The 17,391-nt window shown below is 47.2% G+C and overlaps 1 protein-coding gene across 15 annotated transcripts in view; it reads left to right on the top strand.

The window, feature by feature from the left end:
- The window catches only part of PNPLA7 (patatin like phospholipase domain containing 7), a 420,470-nt gene that overhangs the window by 214,990 nt on the left and 188,089 nt on the right, over positions 1-17,391 (top strand). For all 15 annotated transcript variants that reach the window (XR_010593664.1, XR_010593665.1, XR_010593663.1 and 12 more), the window contains one exon: positions 12,917-12,977. Coding sequence is in view for 12 of the 15 variants with exons in the window: in XM_065572470.1 (XP_065428542.1) it covers positions 12,917-12,977 (61 nt within the window). In the remaining 3 variants the exon portion in view is untranslated. The remainder of the gene's footprint in view (positions 1-12,916; positions 12,978-17,391) is intronic.

Below are 17,391 nucleotides of genomic sequence, written 5' to 3' on the forward strand. Positions count from 1 at the left end.
CCTCAAATTATACTGCCATCATTCTGGGTTGGCCTAATGGACCCCTTGCCGGCAGGCATGGTGTTGCAGGAGAGCCCTTAATTGATTTCCCCCTAGCCCAGGGTATCATAAAGTCTGACCAGACGGCTAGATGCAAAAAAGCACCCTGTTGTGGAGGATCTTATCTATTAATAGAAAAGCCAATGCAAAACATAAACAAAACTTTCTCCCCCAACATCTCAGCTGGGTGAGTGGGTCATGTTTTAGTCCATCTCTCACCCGCCTGAGTCCAGGGCTCACCTCTACCCAGGTTCTTCCCCAGGGGTTCTGGTGTTAGGCCTCTTGCCTCCACTGGAGTAATATCCTTCTCTGGAATTAGGTGTCTGGGGAAGTCCGCCCACTGTGACTCTTCTCCTGGGATAACAGGTGATCCTTGCCAGGCTGGACTTCTGGCCAGTGTCTGGGAAACCCCTGGCTGACACTAGGCCCTCTTGGATGCTTGCTGACTGCAGCCGTCCAACTAGGAGCCTCCCCTCTCTAGGAGCATGTCTTACAGGCTTTCTGGTCTGGTGGGTTCACACTCTAGGCTCTCCCCCTCTAGGCCCTCTGCTCTGCCCTCTCACTCAGGCCTTCCCTTAGATAGCTTCTCCACAGGAGCTTCCTGTGTTCCTTTGGAGTTCCCTTCTAACTGAGCTTGGGGTAACATTTATTAGGTCCAGGTTAGGGTTACCATATTTGAACATTGAAAAAAGAGGACACTCCACGGGCCCTCCCGCCCCGCCCCTATTCCAACCCCTTCCCCAAAGTCCCCGCCCCAACTCCGCCTCCTCCCTGCCCCCATTGGACCCCTTCCCCAAATCCCTGTCCCGGCCCCGCCTCCTCCCCTGAGTGCACCACATTCCCCCTCCTCCCCTCTCCCTCCCAGCCACCCCAAACAGCTGCCTCCTCCCCGGGCTCCAACTTTCCCGGCTCCCGCCGCTCTCCAGCCTCCGGCCAGGAGCTTCCCCCACGCAGTAGCAGCTGGAGTCGGGAGAACGGGAAGTTGCTTCGGGCTCCGAGCTGGGCATCCCAGCCTCCCACCTGCGAGGCTGCATCCCAACCGCGGGCTACCTCTCTGGCCGGGCTGGAGCAGAGAAGTGCTGCGTGCGTGGCCCAGGCCTTGCCTGCGGGCTCAGGGGGGCCTCCACCCCACTCCCAGCCGGACCTGGCAAGGCTGCGGCAGCTCAGGCCAGGCAGCTGCAGGAGACGCTGCAGTGCGGGCCCTTCCTGGGGGGTGGGGGGAGCTCGGGCTCCTGGGAGTCGCCATCACGCGCCGAGAAACTTTCCCCTGCGCCAGGACTCTCGGGCAGTGGCTCCGCCGAGGGGTTGGCGGTGGGGGGGGTGGAGGGAAAGGCAGCCCTGGCTGCACGGACCGCTGGCGGGGGGACTCCTTGCACAGCTGGGGTGGAGGGGAGAGACTGAGGCTCTACCAGAGCTGCGGGGGATGCTTGGAAGAGGGAGAAGCGGCCGTGGGTCCCCCCTCACCCGCAGCTGTCTGCAGAGACGCCACCACTCCTACCCGTGGGGCACGGGGTTGCAGCAGCACTGGGCGGGAGGGGAGGTTGCAATCCACAGGCTGCAGCGAGCTGACACCCCAAGAGGAGAGGGGGCAGTGGGTAGGGTTATCATACGTCCATATTTTCCGTACGTTTTTATGTATTTAAAAAATCCTCCCGGACAGCGATTAACAACTAAAAAGCCGGACATGTCCGGGAAAATACGGACATATGGTAACCCTAGTCCAGGTGCTTGTTTGCTAATCTGCCACCTGGGGCAGTCAGTTACCCCCCAGGTGCGGCCTTCATAAGGCATTCATGGGCAGACTGGGCCCTAATTCCCTGTAAAGGGCAGCTGCCCTGGACACATACCCAGTTATAATGCCAAAAGAAGGGCCAGAGGTTTGCCTGTTTCCAGGGCTGAGAAGCTCTTGGCCAGGCTGCTTCAAAGTGCAGATTCCTGCACTTAGGACGGAAGAATCCCATGCACTGCTGCAGACTAGGAACCGAGTGGCTAGGCAGCAGTTCTGCAGAAAAGGACCTAGAGGTTACAGTGGACGAGAAGCTGGATATGAGTCAACAGTGTGCCCTTGTTGTCAAGAAGGCTAATAGCATTTTGGGCTGTATAAGTAGGGGCATTGCCAGCAGATCGAGGGACGTGATCGTTCTCCTCTATTCGGCATTAGTGAGGCCTCATCTGGAGTACTGTGTCCAGTTTTTGGGTCCCACACTACAAGAAGAATGTGGAAAACTTGGAAAGAGTCCAGCGGAGGGCAACAAAAATGATTAGGGGTCTGGAGCACATGACTTATGAGGAGAGGCTGAGGGAACTGGGATTGTTTAGTCTGCAGAAGAGAAGGATGAGGGGGGATTTAATAGCTGCTTTCAACTACCTGAAAGGGGGTTCCAAAGAAGATGGATCTAGACTGTTCTCAGTGGTAGCAGATGACAGAACAAGGAGTAATGGTCTCAAGTTGCAGTGGGGGAGGTTTAGGTTGAATATTAGGAAAAACTTTTTCACTAAGAGGGTGGTGAAGCACTGGAACAGGTTACTTAGGGAGGTGGTGGAATCTCCATCCATAGAGGTTTTTAAGGTCAGGCTTGACAAAGCCCTGGCTGGGATGATTTAGTTGGGAATTGGTCCTGCTTTGAGCAGGGGGTTGGACTAGATGACCTCCAGAGGTCCCTTCCAACCCCGATATTCTATTATTCTAAGTTGAAGCTTAGAATTCATGTAAATTCATGTACAAATGACTGCAGATTTTAAGTGGAGGGTAATTAACTATTGGAACAACGTACCTAAAAATGTGGTGGATTCTTTGTCCTTTGGTCCTGGAGTGTTTAAATGAAGACTGGTGTCTCTTTCTAAAAGATATTCTCTGGCTCAACCAGAAGTTATGGGCTTAGTGCAGGAATCACTGGCCTGTGCTATGCAGGTAAACTGGATGATTGTAATGGTCCCTTCTAATCTTAAATTCAATTAGTTTAGTTTGTGACCCAGCAAGCCTGTGCCATTACATGGCCATGTCTATCCATCGGGCAGCTTTGGGAGGAGATGTATGCTCACCTTGAACTTGCATTTGTTAATGTCAATGTTCTGAGCAAAGCTTAGCCACTCTTTCAGGTGAAACCTACTTTTCTAGGTAGAGGTGAAAGTTCTGAAATATTGGCTAGGGCGGGTACACTCGTAATATCATGTGATTCTTCTGTGCTTGAGATTTAACCAATGAAAAATGATTGCTACTGCCAAAGACTTATTTCTTTCGAAAGCATCAGGTAGGGACTGATTATAAAATATCATAGCAATGTAATTTTTCCTGCACAAAAATTGCTGTAAAGTGATATGTATTCCTTTTATAGGACAAAGAGCGCAACTTTTCTGGGATATAATTCTATTCATTATCATTGGTTTGTATTTTTTTAAATGAAGATTGCTTTTCTGCTGTGAATCAACTTACTGCCAGTAAATTAATAGTGATGGTCTCTGTATGTGGAAATCTACTGTTGGGATGTTTTTTATGGAAATGATCAGTGAGCAGTATTTTTAAAAATTAAGTTATCTAAAGTGGAAAATTAAATGTAGATGCACTGATGGTGCTAAATAAGTTGTAAATTTTCCCAGAAGTCCAAACTATAGATGAAACAAAGAAAAGACAACATTTCCCACTGATTCATTTTTTAGAACTGAATTCTCATTAGAATGAGTTTTCAGGATGGTTTACAGTAAAGCAAATTAAATTTCACAGATGAGTGGAAATTTTTTTAGCTAAAACTCTGGTCTTGAAAGATCATATAGGTAACTCATAGATGGAAATGGACCTAGAGAATTACAAGTTCCTTGAAATATAACAGTGCAGATAGTCGAGCGTAGGGACTGGAGTAGCTGTTAAACAGAGCTCTGGAAAAGAGGGATAGCAATGAAATTGAAATCATATGAGGTGGATGGAGTGCACAGCTGTGCACTTGTATTATAACTGGAACAAATTATATATAATTGAAGTACTGTTTAGCCCACTGTGTTGAAGGGTGTTCAGTTCTGAAGTTGAAGTAAGCCAGCTGAGAGTAGGCAAATATACAGCTCAGAGGAGGAGAGCTGGTGGGGTTAATCTACGAACATATTAAGAGGGCCTGGGCTGGGAGCATTTTGATATTAGACTTCTGTTTAAAATTTTGCAGTGCTCGAAAGCACATTGCCAAATTGTTAGGGGTACAGTTATCAAAAGCACCTAAGAGCCAAAGTGTCATTGAAAGTCAGTGGGACTTAGGCCTCGGCTACACTACAGAGTTAGGTTGATATAACGCTGTTTAGGTAAAATGCAACTCCCACCGATGTAAGTTGCCCGCTACATTAGGGTTACCATATTTCCACAAACAAAAAAGAGGACACTGGGGGGGGGGGGGGGGGGAAGCCCCGCCCTAGCCCCGCCCCATCCACTCCCTCCCACTTCCCACCCCCTGACTGCTCCCCTCAGAACCCCAACCCCCCCTGCTTCTTGTCCCCTGACTGTCCCCTGCTGAGAACCCCCTACCCTAACTGCCCCCCCCCCAGGACCCTACCTGTTCCCTGACTGCCCTGACCCTTATCCACTCGCATGGGTGGCAGGGTTGTAGAAATTTTGGTGGTGCCCAGAACCCCCCACCCCACCTGCCTAAGGCTCTGGGAGGGGGTTTGGGTGGGGGGAGGAGGTCTGGGGTGCAGGTCCTGGGCTGGGGATTAGGGTGCAGGAGGGGTGCAGGTTCTGGGATAGAGTTTGGGTGCAGGCTCCGGGCTGGGGCAGGGGGTGGGTGTGCAGGAGGGGGTGAGGGGTGCAGGCTCTGGGATGGAGTTTGGGGGTGAGAGGCGGTGCAAAGGGAGGGGGTGCAGGCTTTAGGAGGAAGTTTGAGGGCAGGAGGGGGTGTGTGGGAAGAGGGAGGGGGATTGGGAGGGAGTTTGGGGATAGGAGGGGATGCAGGGGTGAGGGCTGTGGGTCTGGGGATGAGGGGTTCATGATGCAGGAGGGGGCTCAGGGATGGAGCAGAGGATTAGGGTGTGTGGGGATGAAGGCTGGGGGGTTTGGGGTGTTGGAGAGGCTCAGGGCTAGGGTGGAAGGGCAGGGTAAGGGCAGCCTGTCTTCCCATTAGTGGATGGGGGCACTAGGACCCAGGGGCAGCAGACAGCAGTTGTCTGCATGTACTGCCGAGCCAGCAGGCAGACAGGAATGGGGGACCCACCGAGGGGGGGATGCACGGAGGGGGGGTGGCAGGTGGAGGCTGGGGACCCATCCAACACTCCCCCGCTCCCTAACTGCGCACCCCCACTCCCCTTACCATTCTGGCTCCACGTGGGTCTGTTTGTGTGTTACAGAGGACTACAGAGAGAGGGAGGGGGGAGCAGGGGAGGGCTCTGGCTGCTGGAGGCCAATGGGAGTGGGTCAATCGGCCTAGCCGCCCAATCAGCAGCCACACTCTGCATGGAAGGGAGGGAGGGAGGCGAGGTAGAAAAAAACCCGGACATTTTAACCTTGTTACCAATTCCTCCCGGATCGCTATTTAGAGACGCAAAAGCCGGACATGTCCGGGGAAATACGGACGGATGGTAACCCTACGCTACATCAACTTAATATCTCTGTGCCCACTAGAAGTGTAGCATTTAGGTCTATGTAGTTAGGGTGATGCAGTGTCCATGTCGACACTGCACTGCTTACATCACCTGTTGACTGACAGCAGGAGCCCCCCCCCCACGTGGGGCTGACAGCTGGAGACCCCTCCTCCATGGGGTTCCAGCTGTCAGTGCCCCACCATGACAGTTAATTTGGTGGAAGTGCTCCTGGTGAGGATGTGCATCGCCAAGAGAAGGAGCATAGTGTGGACATGAACCACTGTTTTAATTACGTATCAGAGGGGTAGCCGTGTTAGTCTGGATCTGTAAAAAGCAACAAAGAGTCCTGTGGCACCTTATAGACTAACAGATGTATTGGAGCATCAGCTTTCGTGAATGCTCCGTCTGACGAAGTGGGTATTCACCCACAAAAACTTATACTCCAATACATCTGTTAGTCTATAAGGTGCCACAGGACTCTTTGTTGTTTTAATTACTTAAGTCAACTTAAATTTGTAGTGTAGACATGCCCTTAGTCTCTGAAGTCCCAAAGTCTCTCCTGAAAATTGGACTTAAGCTCCTAAGTCACTCCACATGTTTTTGAGAATTTTTACCCTGGTATATTTCTTAACCACCTCCATGAAAAGGAGTTCCCTGGATCATAACTGTAGTAGCATTCAGTTTGACAATCTTGTTCTGATATCACAGTTAGTGTGATCACATCAGTGCAGGCTTCCGTTCTGATACTTTTACTCTCCTACTCACAGTTACCAGATCCTGTCCAGCTCCACAAACACAATGGTTACTCAAGTGCACGTCTAACCTTTTTCAAAAGTTGTCTGATGTCTTAGAGAGTCTCAATTCCAAACCAGCTGACTTTTAGACGTATAGATTTTCCATGAGTAGTGGTGCAAAGACTAACTGACCAGTGTACTGACCGGTGATCTGCCAACAGCTGTGATTGTAAACTGGTTATGTGTTAGGAGGTCTGTTGAGTAGAATTGGATGTGGGTTAGCAGGTGCCATGGTGACTGTAGTGCACTACGGATATTGCAACACGCCAGAGATGTTACACTCTGTGCTAGTGGAGTCTACTGTCTGGCACCAGATGATGCACATCACAATAGAGATGAGTGAATGCTGCATTCCCAGGTGCATTCTTCTGCCTGCAAAGAGAAGACCGCTCACTCTCCTCCAGCCTGTGTGGGGGTGGGGGGGGGGGGAGAGAACCACCTCACTGAGATTTCTAAGTCTTGTCTACATTTTCAAAAATGGAGCCCAAAATTCATCACTGGTTCAGCTCTGCTGGTGGAAGTGATGCTGGAATCTGTAGTGTACAAGAAGACTCAGGTGTATTTCCCACCATGCCATCTAACTTGTAATCTGTGTAAAAAATGGCTGAGCTCTGTCTTCACTACAGGATCTACTGTTGCTATGCATAGTGAAGTAGCCCTGGTGGAAAGTTACAAGTTCCAATTCTGTCAATACAGAGGCAGCCCTAGATGTGCTAAAAAGTTCTAAAAAGCAACAGAGGGTCCTGTGGCACCTTTGAGACTAACAGAAGTACTGGGAGCATAAGCTTTGGTGGGTAAGAACCTCACTTCTTCAGATGCAAGTAATGGAAATCTCCAGAGGCAGGTATATATCAGTGTGGAGATAACGAGGTTAGTTCAATCAGGGAGGGTGAGGTGCTCTGCTAGCAGTTGAGGTGTGAACACCAAGGGAGGAGAAACTGTTTCTGTAGTTGGATAGCCATTCACAGTCTTTGTTTAATCCTGATCTGATGGTGTCAAATTTGCAAATGAACTGGAGCTCAGCAGTTTCTCTTTGGAGTCTGGTCCTGAAGTTTTTTTGCTGTAAGATGGCTACCTTTACATCTACTATTGTGTGGCCAGGGAGGTTGAAGTGTTCTCCTACCGGTTTTTGTATATTGCCATTCCTGATATCTGACTTGTGTCCATTTATCCTCTTGCGTAGTGACTGCTATGTACATTGGCCAAACTGGACAGAGGGGCATTGCTGGCATATGATGGCATATATAACATTGGTGGACGTGCAGGTGAATGAGCCGGTGATGTTGTAGCTGATCTGGTTAGGTCCAGTGATGGTGTTGCTGGTGTAGATATGTGGGCAGAGTTGGCATCGAGGTTTGTTGCATGGGTTGGTTCCTGAGTTAGAGTTGTTATGGTGCGGTGCGTGGTTGCTGGTGAGAATATGCTTAAGGTTGGCAGGTTGTCTGTGGGCGAGGACTGGCCTGCCTCCCAAGGTCTGTGAAAGTGAGGGATCATTGTCCAGGATGGGTTGTAGATCACTGATGATGCGTTGGAGAGGTTTAAGCTGAGGACTGTAGGTGATGGCCAGTGGAGTTCTGTTGGTTTCTTTTCTGGGCCTGTCTTGTAGCAGGAGGCTTCTGGGTACACGTCTGGCTCTGTTGATTTGTTTCTTTATTTCCTTGTGTGGGTATCGTAGTTTTGAGAATGCTTGGTGAAGATCTTGTAGGTGTTGGTCTCTGTCTGAGGGGTTGGAGCAGATGCCCCTTCTCTACCTACGCTATATTGATGACATCTTCATCATCTGGACCCATGGGAAGGAGACCCTGGAAGAATTCCACCATGCTTTCAACAGCTTCCACCCCACCATCAACCTCAGCCTGGACCAATCTACACGGGAGGTCCACTTCCTGGACACCACCGTACAAATAAGCGATGGCCACATTAACACCACCCTATACCGAAAGCCCACCGACCGCTACGCCTACCTTCATGCCTCCAGCTTCCACCCCGGTCACACCACACGATCCATCGTCTACAGCCAAGCACTGAGGTACAATCGCATCTGCAAATTTGACACCATCAGATCAGGATTAAACAAAGACTGTGAATGGCTATCCAACTACAGAAACAGTTTCTCCTCCCTTGGTGTTCACACCTCAACTGCTAGCAGAGCACCTCACCCTCCCTGATTGAACTAACCTCGTTATCTCCATACTGATTTATACCTGCCTCTGGAGATTTCCATTACTTGCATCTGAAGAAGTGAGGTTCTTACCCACCAAAGCTTATGCTCCCAGTACTTCTGTTAGTCTCAAAGGTGCCACAGGACCCTCTGTTGCTTTTTACAGATTCAGACTAACACGGCTACCCCTCTGATACTGAAAAGTTCTAGACTCTTGTAGCCTCCTTTAGTCCAATTGTACTGTCCTGAGCGTTCAGGAGGCCCTTTGCTTCCCAGCTCCCTGCCCCTGGGCTCCCTGTCCCTGATGCCCCATCTCTCTTCTTAAAAACAAGGCTGCTCTGCTACTTGCTCTCTACTCCTCTCCTGGCGGAAGTATAGCAGCTCCAGCTCCTCATGCTACTCATTTCTCAGGAGGAGCAAGAATGGTTTGTTCCTTGGCATTCCCCTCTCTATCAGAGAAGAAACCAGTGGTTCCCTGGTTGCACTTGGCCAGAATTGCTCCTGGACCTGAGGGAGTAAGTTGACTAAGTTGTGTTGTCATTGTGGTGCAGAATAAAGGTGGTTGGAAATTAACTGAGAATTTCTTCACCGTTAGTATTAGAATTCTTCCCACGGGCTTTGTATTAACTATGTTCTTCGCTGTGGGAGGCTATTACAATGCATGTTTTGACTGCTCTGAGTAATCTCAAAAGAGCTCAAGTCTCAGGTTGGGAATAGCAGCAACTGTGATTTATATTGGCATCTCAGAAGACTGAGGGCCAAGTTTTCTAAAGAGCACAGTACCTTTTTATGAGAAAATGCTTGGCATATTTTAAAACTCCAAGGAAATCTCAGACCAGTTCCTATCTTAGATCCAGAATGGATGTTCTTGTATGTTTCCATGACAGCAGCATGGTGACTCATCCTATGATGGTAAGCAGCCTGCTTCTCTCGCACAGGGCATTGGAAAAACAATTTTTTCACAGCTATTCCAGGGGTGTAAGGATTGATTTAACTAGTAAGGCAAATCACGTCTCCTGGTGGTAGGAGCAGCAGACTGGGAATCAAGATATTAGTCGTTTGCTAACCTCCTTGAGCTCCTCTGGTGAAAGGTGCATTAGCAGTGCAAAATATGGTTAAATAGTAACTCCATAACTGTTATAGTAGATTCATATTTTGTAGGTGCAAATTGATACTCCAGCATGCCTGCTAACTGAATACAGTATGTATAGACATTATCTTAAAAAAATTCTCAAGTCATGGGGCATTTCCCTTGGGAGGTGGTTTCACTGTCTAATAGATTTCACTGTAGAAGGAATTTTTTCTACAGTTGAAGCAGTTAGCAGGATTGGGTTTAGCTGTGGAAAACCAAAATCCACAATTGCAAACCTAGGAGCTGTAGCACTGCGGCAGGTTCTGCTTGTAGCTGGGTGAGTAGTAAACTTTGTTATATTTGCTGCAGAGTTAGTTGATTTTTAATTCTAGCTGAGATTCCAAAATAAATGAGCTTGGCAGTCAGTTCCTTTGTGAGCAACAGCCAGTATTACTTAGCCACTGTACATTAATAAATGCTGTTCTGCTTTATTAGTATTCTCTGCTGAGCAAGGTTCGAAGATTGAGTTAGTTATGGACACTGATGGTAAGAGGTAACTTACCGAAGCAATCTCCTTAGGTCACTGCTAGTATGAGTAGGGCCCTACTAAATTCACGGTCCATTTTGTTCAATTTCACAGTGGCAGGATTTTTTTAAAAATCATACATTTCATGATATCAGCTATTTAAATCTGGAATTTCACAGTGTTGTCACTGTTGGGGTCCTGACCCAAAAGGGGTTTGTGGTGGGGTCCCCAGGTTATTGTAGGGGGGGTTGTGGTACTGCCACCTTTACTTTTGCCCTGCTGCTGGCAGTGGCGCTGTTTCAGAACTGGGTGCCCACCTAGTAGCCACCACTCTCCAGCCACCCAGTTCTGAAGGCAGCACAGAAGTAAAGGTGCCAATACTGCAAACTCCCTACAATAACCTTGCGACCCTCTCTGCAACCCCCTTTTGAGTTGGGACCCCATTTTGAGAAATGCTGGTCTCCCCTGTGAAATCTGTGTAGTATAGGGTAAAAGTACACAAAAGATCATATTTCACAGTCTGTGATGCATTTTTCACGTTTGTACATTTGATAGGGCACTAAGTATGATTGTTTGAAAGCTTCCTCAAGATACTTTGTCAATGTGATTGTCTGGGCTTAGTTGGGGAGTGGCTTGAGTACAAGGTCAAAAAACATCTTTGGATTGGTTGGAATGTTCCTGGAAATCTCCTCTACCCTGTCTTGGCATGCATACGTCTAAATATCTGTCCTGTAGCTGAATTTTGTTTTGATATTCTGCAATATTCAACTGACCGTATGGGGCCCATACTTCACACTGGGGCTGTGGAATACTCTCCCAGTGGGGGAGGTGGGAATCCCATCACTTGGGACTTTGAAAGCTGTATTGAATAAGTTGTACACTAGGGAACAAACCTACACTGGTAGAGAGGTGGGAAAAGATGATTTAATGGGCCTCTTCCATCTCTGGCTTCTGATTGTAATATATGCTTATTTTTCCATTATATTCTATATGGACTATTTGCCTTGACTGTCCCTGATACTGGAGGTAGGAGACATACAGTTCTGTGCAAACTTATTGTTCGAATACGTTGGTCCTGTCTGAAGTTCAGCCATTACTCTCAGTTCTGACATTAGTAATTGATATTGTGTTGGAGACGCCCCGAGTTTTTCTCCAAATGCTCTTTAAATCTCACATTTGTTAAAATTATGGGATTCCATGAACTATGAAAACAACAAGGAGTCCAGTGGCACCTTAAAGACTAACAGATTTATTTGGGCATAAGCTTTCGTGGGTAAAAAACCTCACTTCTTCAGATGCGAAGAAGTGAGGTTTTTTACCCACAAAAGCTTATGCCCAAATAAATCTGTTAGACTTTAAGGTGCCACCAGACTCCTTGTTGTTTTTGTGGATACAGACTAACATGGCTACCTCCTGATACATGAACTATGCAGGCTTAATCAATGGTATTGGCTGCCTAGGACAAAACTGCTTTAGACAGGATGCATAAAACAATACTAATTATCAAGCTGCGATGTCTTACAAGGTTTTCCTATTTAAGGTTAAATCTTGAAGTGCTTACGTTTGGGAGAAATTTATGTTTTATTGTTTCAAGTTATTGATTTTTTACAACATGGAGGGAGGAGAGAGGGAAGGGGCATTCACAGATGTCATTAATATTGGCATGCTAGTGACGGAGGGGCTGTGTAATTGCCAGTCACACACCAACACGCCAACAGAAAATCATGCTCCGCTTGCCACTTAGTTCCTTCTTGTCAGACAAACAGCAATAGTGTACAATACATTTATCTTGTTGATGAATCAAGTCAAAATGAGGGGTGGTTTTCTCTTTAACATCTTCATGAGGTTCAAAGCTACTCTTATTTACCAGGAAATGTCTTTTATTTAAAAAATCCAAGTGTTTGTATTTTACTACATATTAGCAGTTATAGTTTACTAGAATTTTACTAAGGCAGATACTGCCTTTATTTTACTTAGTGATAAATTGATAAGTGTCAAAACCAACTGAAGTATTTTCCAGTTCAGCTACTCCTTAGTGTTACAACTGTTAGCTTTCCATTATTGCTCTTGTTAGGAACTACTGATTACTTCTTGTAAAGATAAATTTATAACTTTTGAAATTAGATTAAGGGCCAGATACTGATTTCACATCAGTATAAATCCCAAGTAACTCCATTGAGATCAAAATCTGGTCCTTGGAATGAGCCATGCCTGTTTCCTGTGCCTCCAGATCAGTTTAATGAAGGTAATTCAGCTTGCCAGGATGTATACAGGGCTTTGAATATGTGTGTGTTCCACCTCTTCACCCATAACACCTTGTTGTATATGAGGAATCTGATCTGAGTATGGGCCAGGGTGATTGTACAGTATACAAATAAGATGGTATTCAATAACTACCACAAGACACTTTATTTCTGAAATACTCACAGTATGTGCACATTGGAGATATAGTGAAAATGTGACACTGAGTCTTTCCAGAAAAGTTTTTTTTTATAGCAGAATAGATTGTAAACGACCTATTTTTTTTTAAGTTTTAAAGGTTAGTGTAAAATAAAAATGACACAGGTAACTTTATACAAGAAAAATGAGCTGTCACTATATCACAGAGTGGAAGTAATTGCTTCCCATGGAGAAGCTGTGCTTTGTTAAAACCCTTCGCAATTCTCAGCAATGTTCTATTTAAACCCTTCTCTTATTTTTTTCCATTATCTGTTTGAATACATTAAAATAAAATATCCTGTCTGAAATGTTCATTTCTTTCCCCCTTCCAGGTTGTGACTAGACTGATCCATTTGCTGGGTGAGAAGATTCTTGGCAGCCTTCAGCAGGGGGGTAAGAAACAATTCCTAGGCCATTTGCTTAATTTCCAGTGCTCAGAAAATATGTCTAAGGGCCAGATTCAGATCTCAGTTACACCGATATATTTTCCAAGTAATTCTACTGAATTCAGTGGAGTACTGCTGGATTTACACCAGTCAATTTGAGAACAGAGAATTCCTGTCAGAGATAAGAATTTGCCCCTGATTATTCCACTTTAGCTAGAGTCACAAGGGAGTAACAATTTCATAAGTACAAAGAATGAGTGTGCATAGGTAAGATAAATGGGGTGGGGGAATGGAATGAAATGTAATTGATACCCCTGAGTCCCAAAGGTACTTGTGTACATGCACGGTGAAATCTGCTTCAAATATTTGTTGAGGGGGGGGGGGGGGGTTGCAGGGACAGGGAGCAATACTGAATTTAGTAACCTTGCACAGAATCACATCACACCAAATGGAATCTGTATGCAGGATGACCTAATGAATCTGTAGTTTGCTTATCTTGCTGTGTTGCCTAATAGCAAATTATTCAGTATTTAGGTGTTCCCAAGTTTTTATCTTGAGAAATTTCTTGTGAATTGCCTTGGTTGAATTAGTTTAGATTACTAATTGGATTGATAGTGGGTGGGAGGAAACTTCCCTTACTGTTTGTTCTTCTTGGACTATAAAACTAAACCAGTTTTAAAATAAAATAATGTTTTAAGTACTGGTAAATTTATAAAACCTCTGTGCTATAATGCTCATTTATAAGATTTAAAACTATTTACAGAAATGTGTCTGTTTCCATACAACCCATTGCTACCAGTGTGGTTGGGGTTGTCAAAGGATAAGAGAGTTAGGCAAACAGCTCGTATTGAATTTCAGTTGTGTGCTTTGGACCAAGTACTTTGAAGAAGGGCTAAAAAAATGATTGGGGGCATGGAACAGCTTCTATACAAAGAGAGATTAAAAAGACTGGGACTATTCAGTTTAGAAAAGAGACGACTAAGGGGGGGTATACGATAGAGGTCTATAAAATTATGAATTGTATTGACCAAGTGAATTGTTATTTACCCCTTCACCCAATGAAATAATCAACAGCAGGTTTAAAAGAAACTTAAGGAAGTACTTCTTCATACACAGTCATTTCCAAGGGATGTTGTGAAGGCCAAAAGTATAAGTGGGTTCAAAAATAATGAGATAAGTTCATGGAGGATAGGTCCATCAATGGCTATTAGCCAAGATGGCCAGGGACACAAGCCAATGCTCCGGGTGTCCCTAAACCTTCAACTGGCAGAACCTGGGACTGGATGATGGAGGATGGATCACTTGAAATTGCACAGCTCTGTTCATTCCCTCTGTAGCATCTGGCACTAGCCACTGTCAAAAGGCTGGAGTTTAGAATCATAGAATCATAGATTATAGGACTGGAAGGGACCTCGAGAGGTCATCGAGTCCAGTCCCCAGGACCAAATACTGTCTAGACCATCCCTGATAGACATTTATCTAACCTACTCTTAAATATCTCCAGAGACGGAGATTCCACAACCTCCCTAGGCAATTTGTTCCAGTGTTTAACCACCCTGACAGTTAGGAACTTTTTCCTAATGTCCAACCTAGACCTCCCTTGCTGCAGTTTAAACCCATTGTTTCTGGTTCTATCCTTAGAGGCTAAGGTGAACAAGTTCTCTCCCTCCTCCTCATGACACCCTTTTAGATACCTGAAAACTGCTATCATGTCCCCTCTCAGTCTTCTCTTCTCCAAACTAAACAAACCCAGTTCTTTCAGCCTTCCTTCATAGGTCATGTTCTCAAGACCTTTAATCATTCTTGTTGCTCTTCTTTGGACCCTTTCCAATTTCTCCACATCTTTTTTAAAATGCAGCGCCCAGAACTGGACACAATACTCCAGCTGAGGCCTAACCAGAGCAGAGTAGAGCGGAAGAATGACTTCTCGTGTCTTGCTCACAAGGCTAAATAGACCATTGGTCTGACCTAATATGGCTGTTATATGTTCTTATGATGAACTTTGCATTGTGTCACAGCTTAAAAACATCAGTACATTAAAATTAACCTATAATCCCCACTAGACTACTGGATATTTCTTGCTTTGCTATTTTGTGAAACAAGCAGAGAGTAAAAGTAACAACCAATTTGTAACTTCTTAGGGCCATTTTAATCTCTCTAATTGTAAGTGACAGCCAGTTAGGCTGGAAATCATCCTAACAAAGTGACTTGTGCAGTTATGATTGTCCCACTGACGCGGAAAGAATGTTCAGCACTTCCAATACGTGTCAGTATGGCTTCCATTGAAAGGGGCACATGTGCCTTATGCCTGTGAGACTAGATTCTTTTGGCTAGCAGTGTCTGGGGTGTGCAAGTGTCTGTGAGGGCACAAAGGGCAGAGTGGTCATATATTCCTTCTGGCCTCAGAATGTATGAATCTGTGAAAGGCCAGGCAGTCTCTTCCCTGAAACTTTTAAAGTGGATCACACAGTGCACATCCATCTGGTAGCAGCTGCCTGGTGTGTCTTTTCCGCCTAACATAAATGCACACTCCACCAGAGCACAGGCAGCATTGTTGGCTTACTTCAGAAATGTGCTGATCTTGGAGATTTGCACGGCAGCTGTGTGGAGTAATCCTGTGACCTTCATTAAACGTCATGCGCTTGACATGGCAGCCAGGGCAAATGCCAAGCTTGGATGAGCAGTGCTACAATCTTCATTTCCCTGATCAGCTGTGACACCTCAGTCCCACCATCCAAAGATGCTGCTGCTTGCCAGTCACCTATAGGGGAATCCACACTGACATTCTCGAAGAAGAGAGAACCGTTACTTAACCTACGCTAATTGTGGTTCTTCAAGATGTCATAGTATGTGCGGATCGCATTACCCACCATCCATCCCTGCTTTCAGAGTGCTCAGCAAGCATGGGCTTCGAACTGTGATGGAGCTGAAGGAGGGATGCAACCATTTTGTCCTTCATGCCTTTGAAGAGTTACTCCTGGGGGAATTCTGCACCACTGCACATGCACAGAATTTATGTTCCCCATAGATTTCTTTGCGTCCCTCTGAAAAATGACTTTCTGATGGGGAAGCAAAGGGAAGCCACAAGAGCAGTCATGTGACCCTCCCCAGCAGTATGTTTTGGGTGCCCAGGACAGTCAGCAGAGAGGTAAATCACTGTGGGGCAGGAGGAGGGACTGGGGAAGGAATCCGCCTGGTGGCTCCTACCCTGGGTCGGGCTCAGCTGCTAGTCCCGGCTGGGCTGGGGAGGACAGGACTTCCTCTTCCCGGCATCCGGGGCCAGGTCAGACCCACCCCCAGATTTCTCCCCCAGCTGCAGGAAGCTCTGCAAACTTCGCCCCCCCCCCCCACACACTTCCTGAACCCATTGCTCCTCAGCTGCATGGGGAGGGATCCCTGTACAGGGAGATGCACCCCCATCTGCCTAGCCCTCGTGCATCCAGACCCCCTCATATCCAGACCCTCCCGCCAAGCCTCACCCCCTACACACACTCAGAACCCCCATGATGAGCCCCACTCCCCCTACACCTGGACCACCCCAACAAACCACCCGGATCCCCACCAGAATGAGCCCCAACCAGCTGCACCTGGATTCCCCCCCCCACACACACACACACTGAGCTCCACTCCCCCAGTGTCTGGAGTCCCCACTGAGCCCCCGACACCCAGACCTCCCTGCCAAGCTCTATCCCCCCACCCCATGCACAGACACCCCCCCCTCGCTGAGCCCTAACCACCTTCACCTGGACCCCCTGCAGAGTCCCATTGCCGTTGAACCCAGAACCCCCCAACAAGCTCCTGTGCATCCAGATCCCCCCCCGCACCCGTATCCCCCACTGAGCTGCCCACACACAGATTGCCCCACACAGAACCCTCTCAACCCACACCTGGATCCCCCACACTAATCCCCTCCACACTTGGATCCTGCCTTGCTGAGCCTGCCTGCCCACATGGAGGGGCAGGGCCCTGGGGTGTTTCTGGGGCAGGCCCTTTCCTTGCGCCTTTTCAGGGTTGGGTGCAGTCTCACTGCTGAGTTCATGTCCTGGGGTCAGGGCTGGCGCAACCCATTAGGCGACCTAGGCAGTCGCCTAGGGCACTACAATTTGGGGGGCGGCGACCGCAGCGGTATTTCGGCGGCGGGACCTTCCGCCGCCTCTGTGGGGGGCTGTATTTCGGGGCGGGACCTTCCTCTGTCTAGGGCAGCAGAAAAGCTGGCGGCGTTCCTGCCCGGGGTGTGTGTGTGTGTGTGGGGGGGGGGGGCTACACAGTGATCTTCCACTTCTATGCAGCCAGTTGCCTGTGCTGACCACTACCATGCTGGAGCCTCCACATTTATTTAACAAATAAAATTTGCAGAGTTTTGCAGAATTTTAAAATATTGTGTGCAGAATTTTAATAATATTTTTGGTGCAGAATGCCCT

The sequence above is a fragment of the Chrysemys picta genome, chromosome 18 (genome assembly GCF_011386835.1).
Source record: "Chrysemys picta bellii isolate R12L10 chromosome 18, ASM1138683v2, whole genome shotgun sequence".
NCBI classification, from domain to species: domain Eukaryota; kingdom Metazoa; phylum Chordata; order Testudines; family Emydidae; genus Chrysemys; species Chrysemys picta.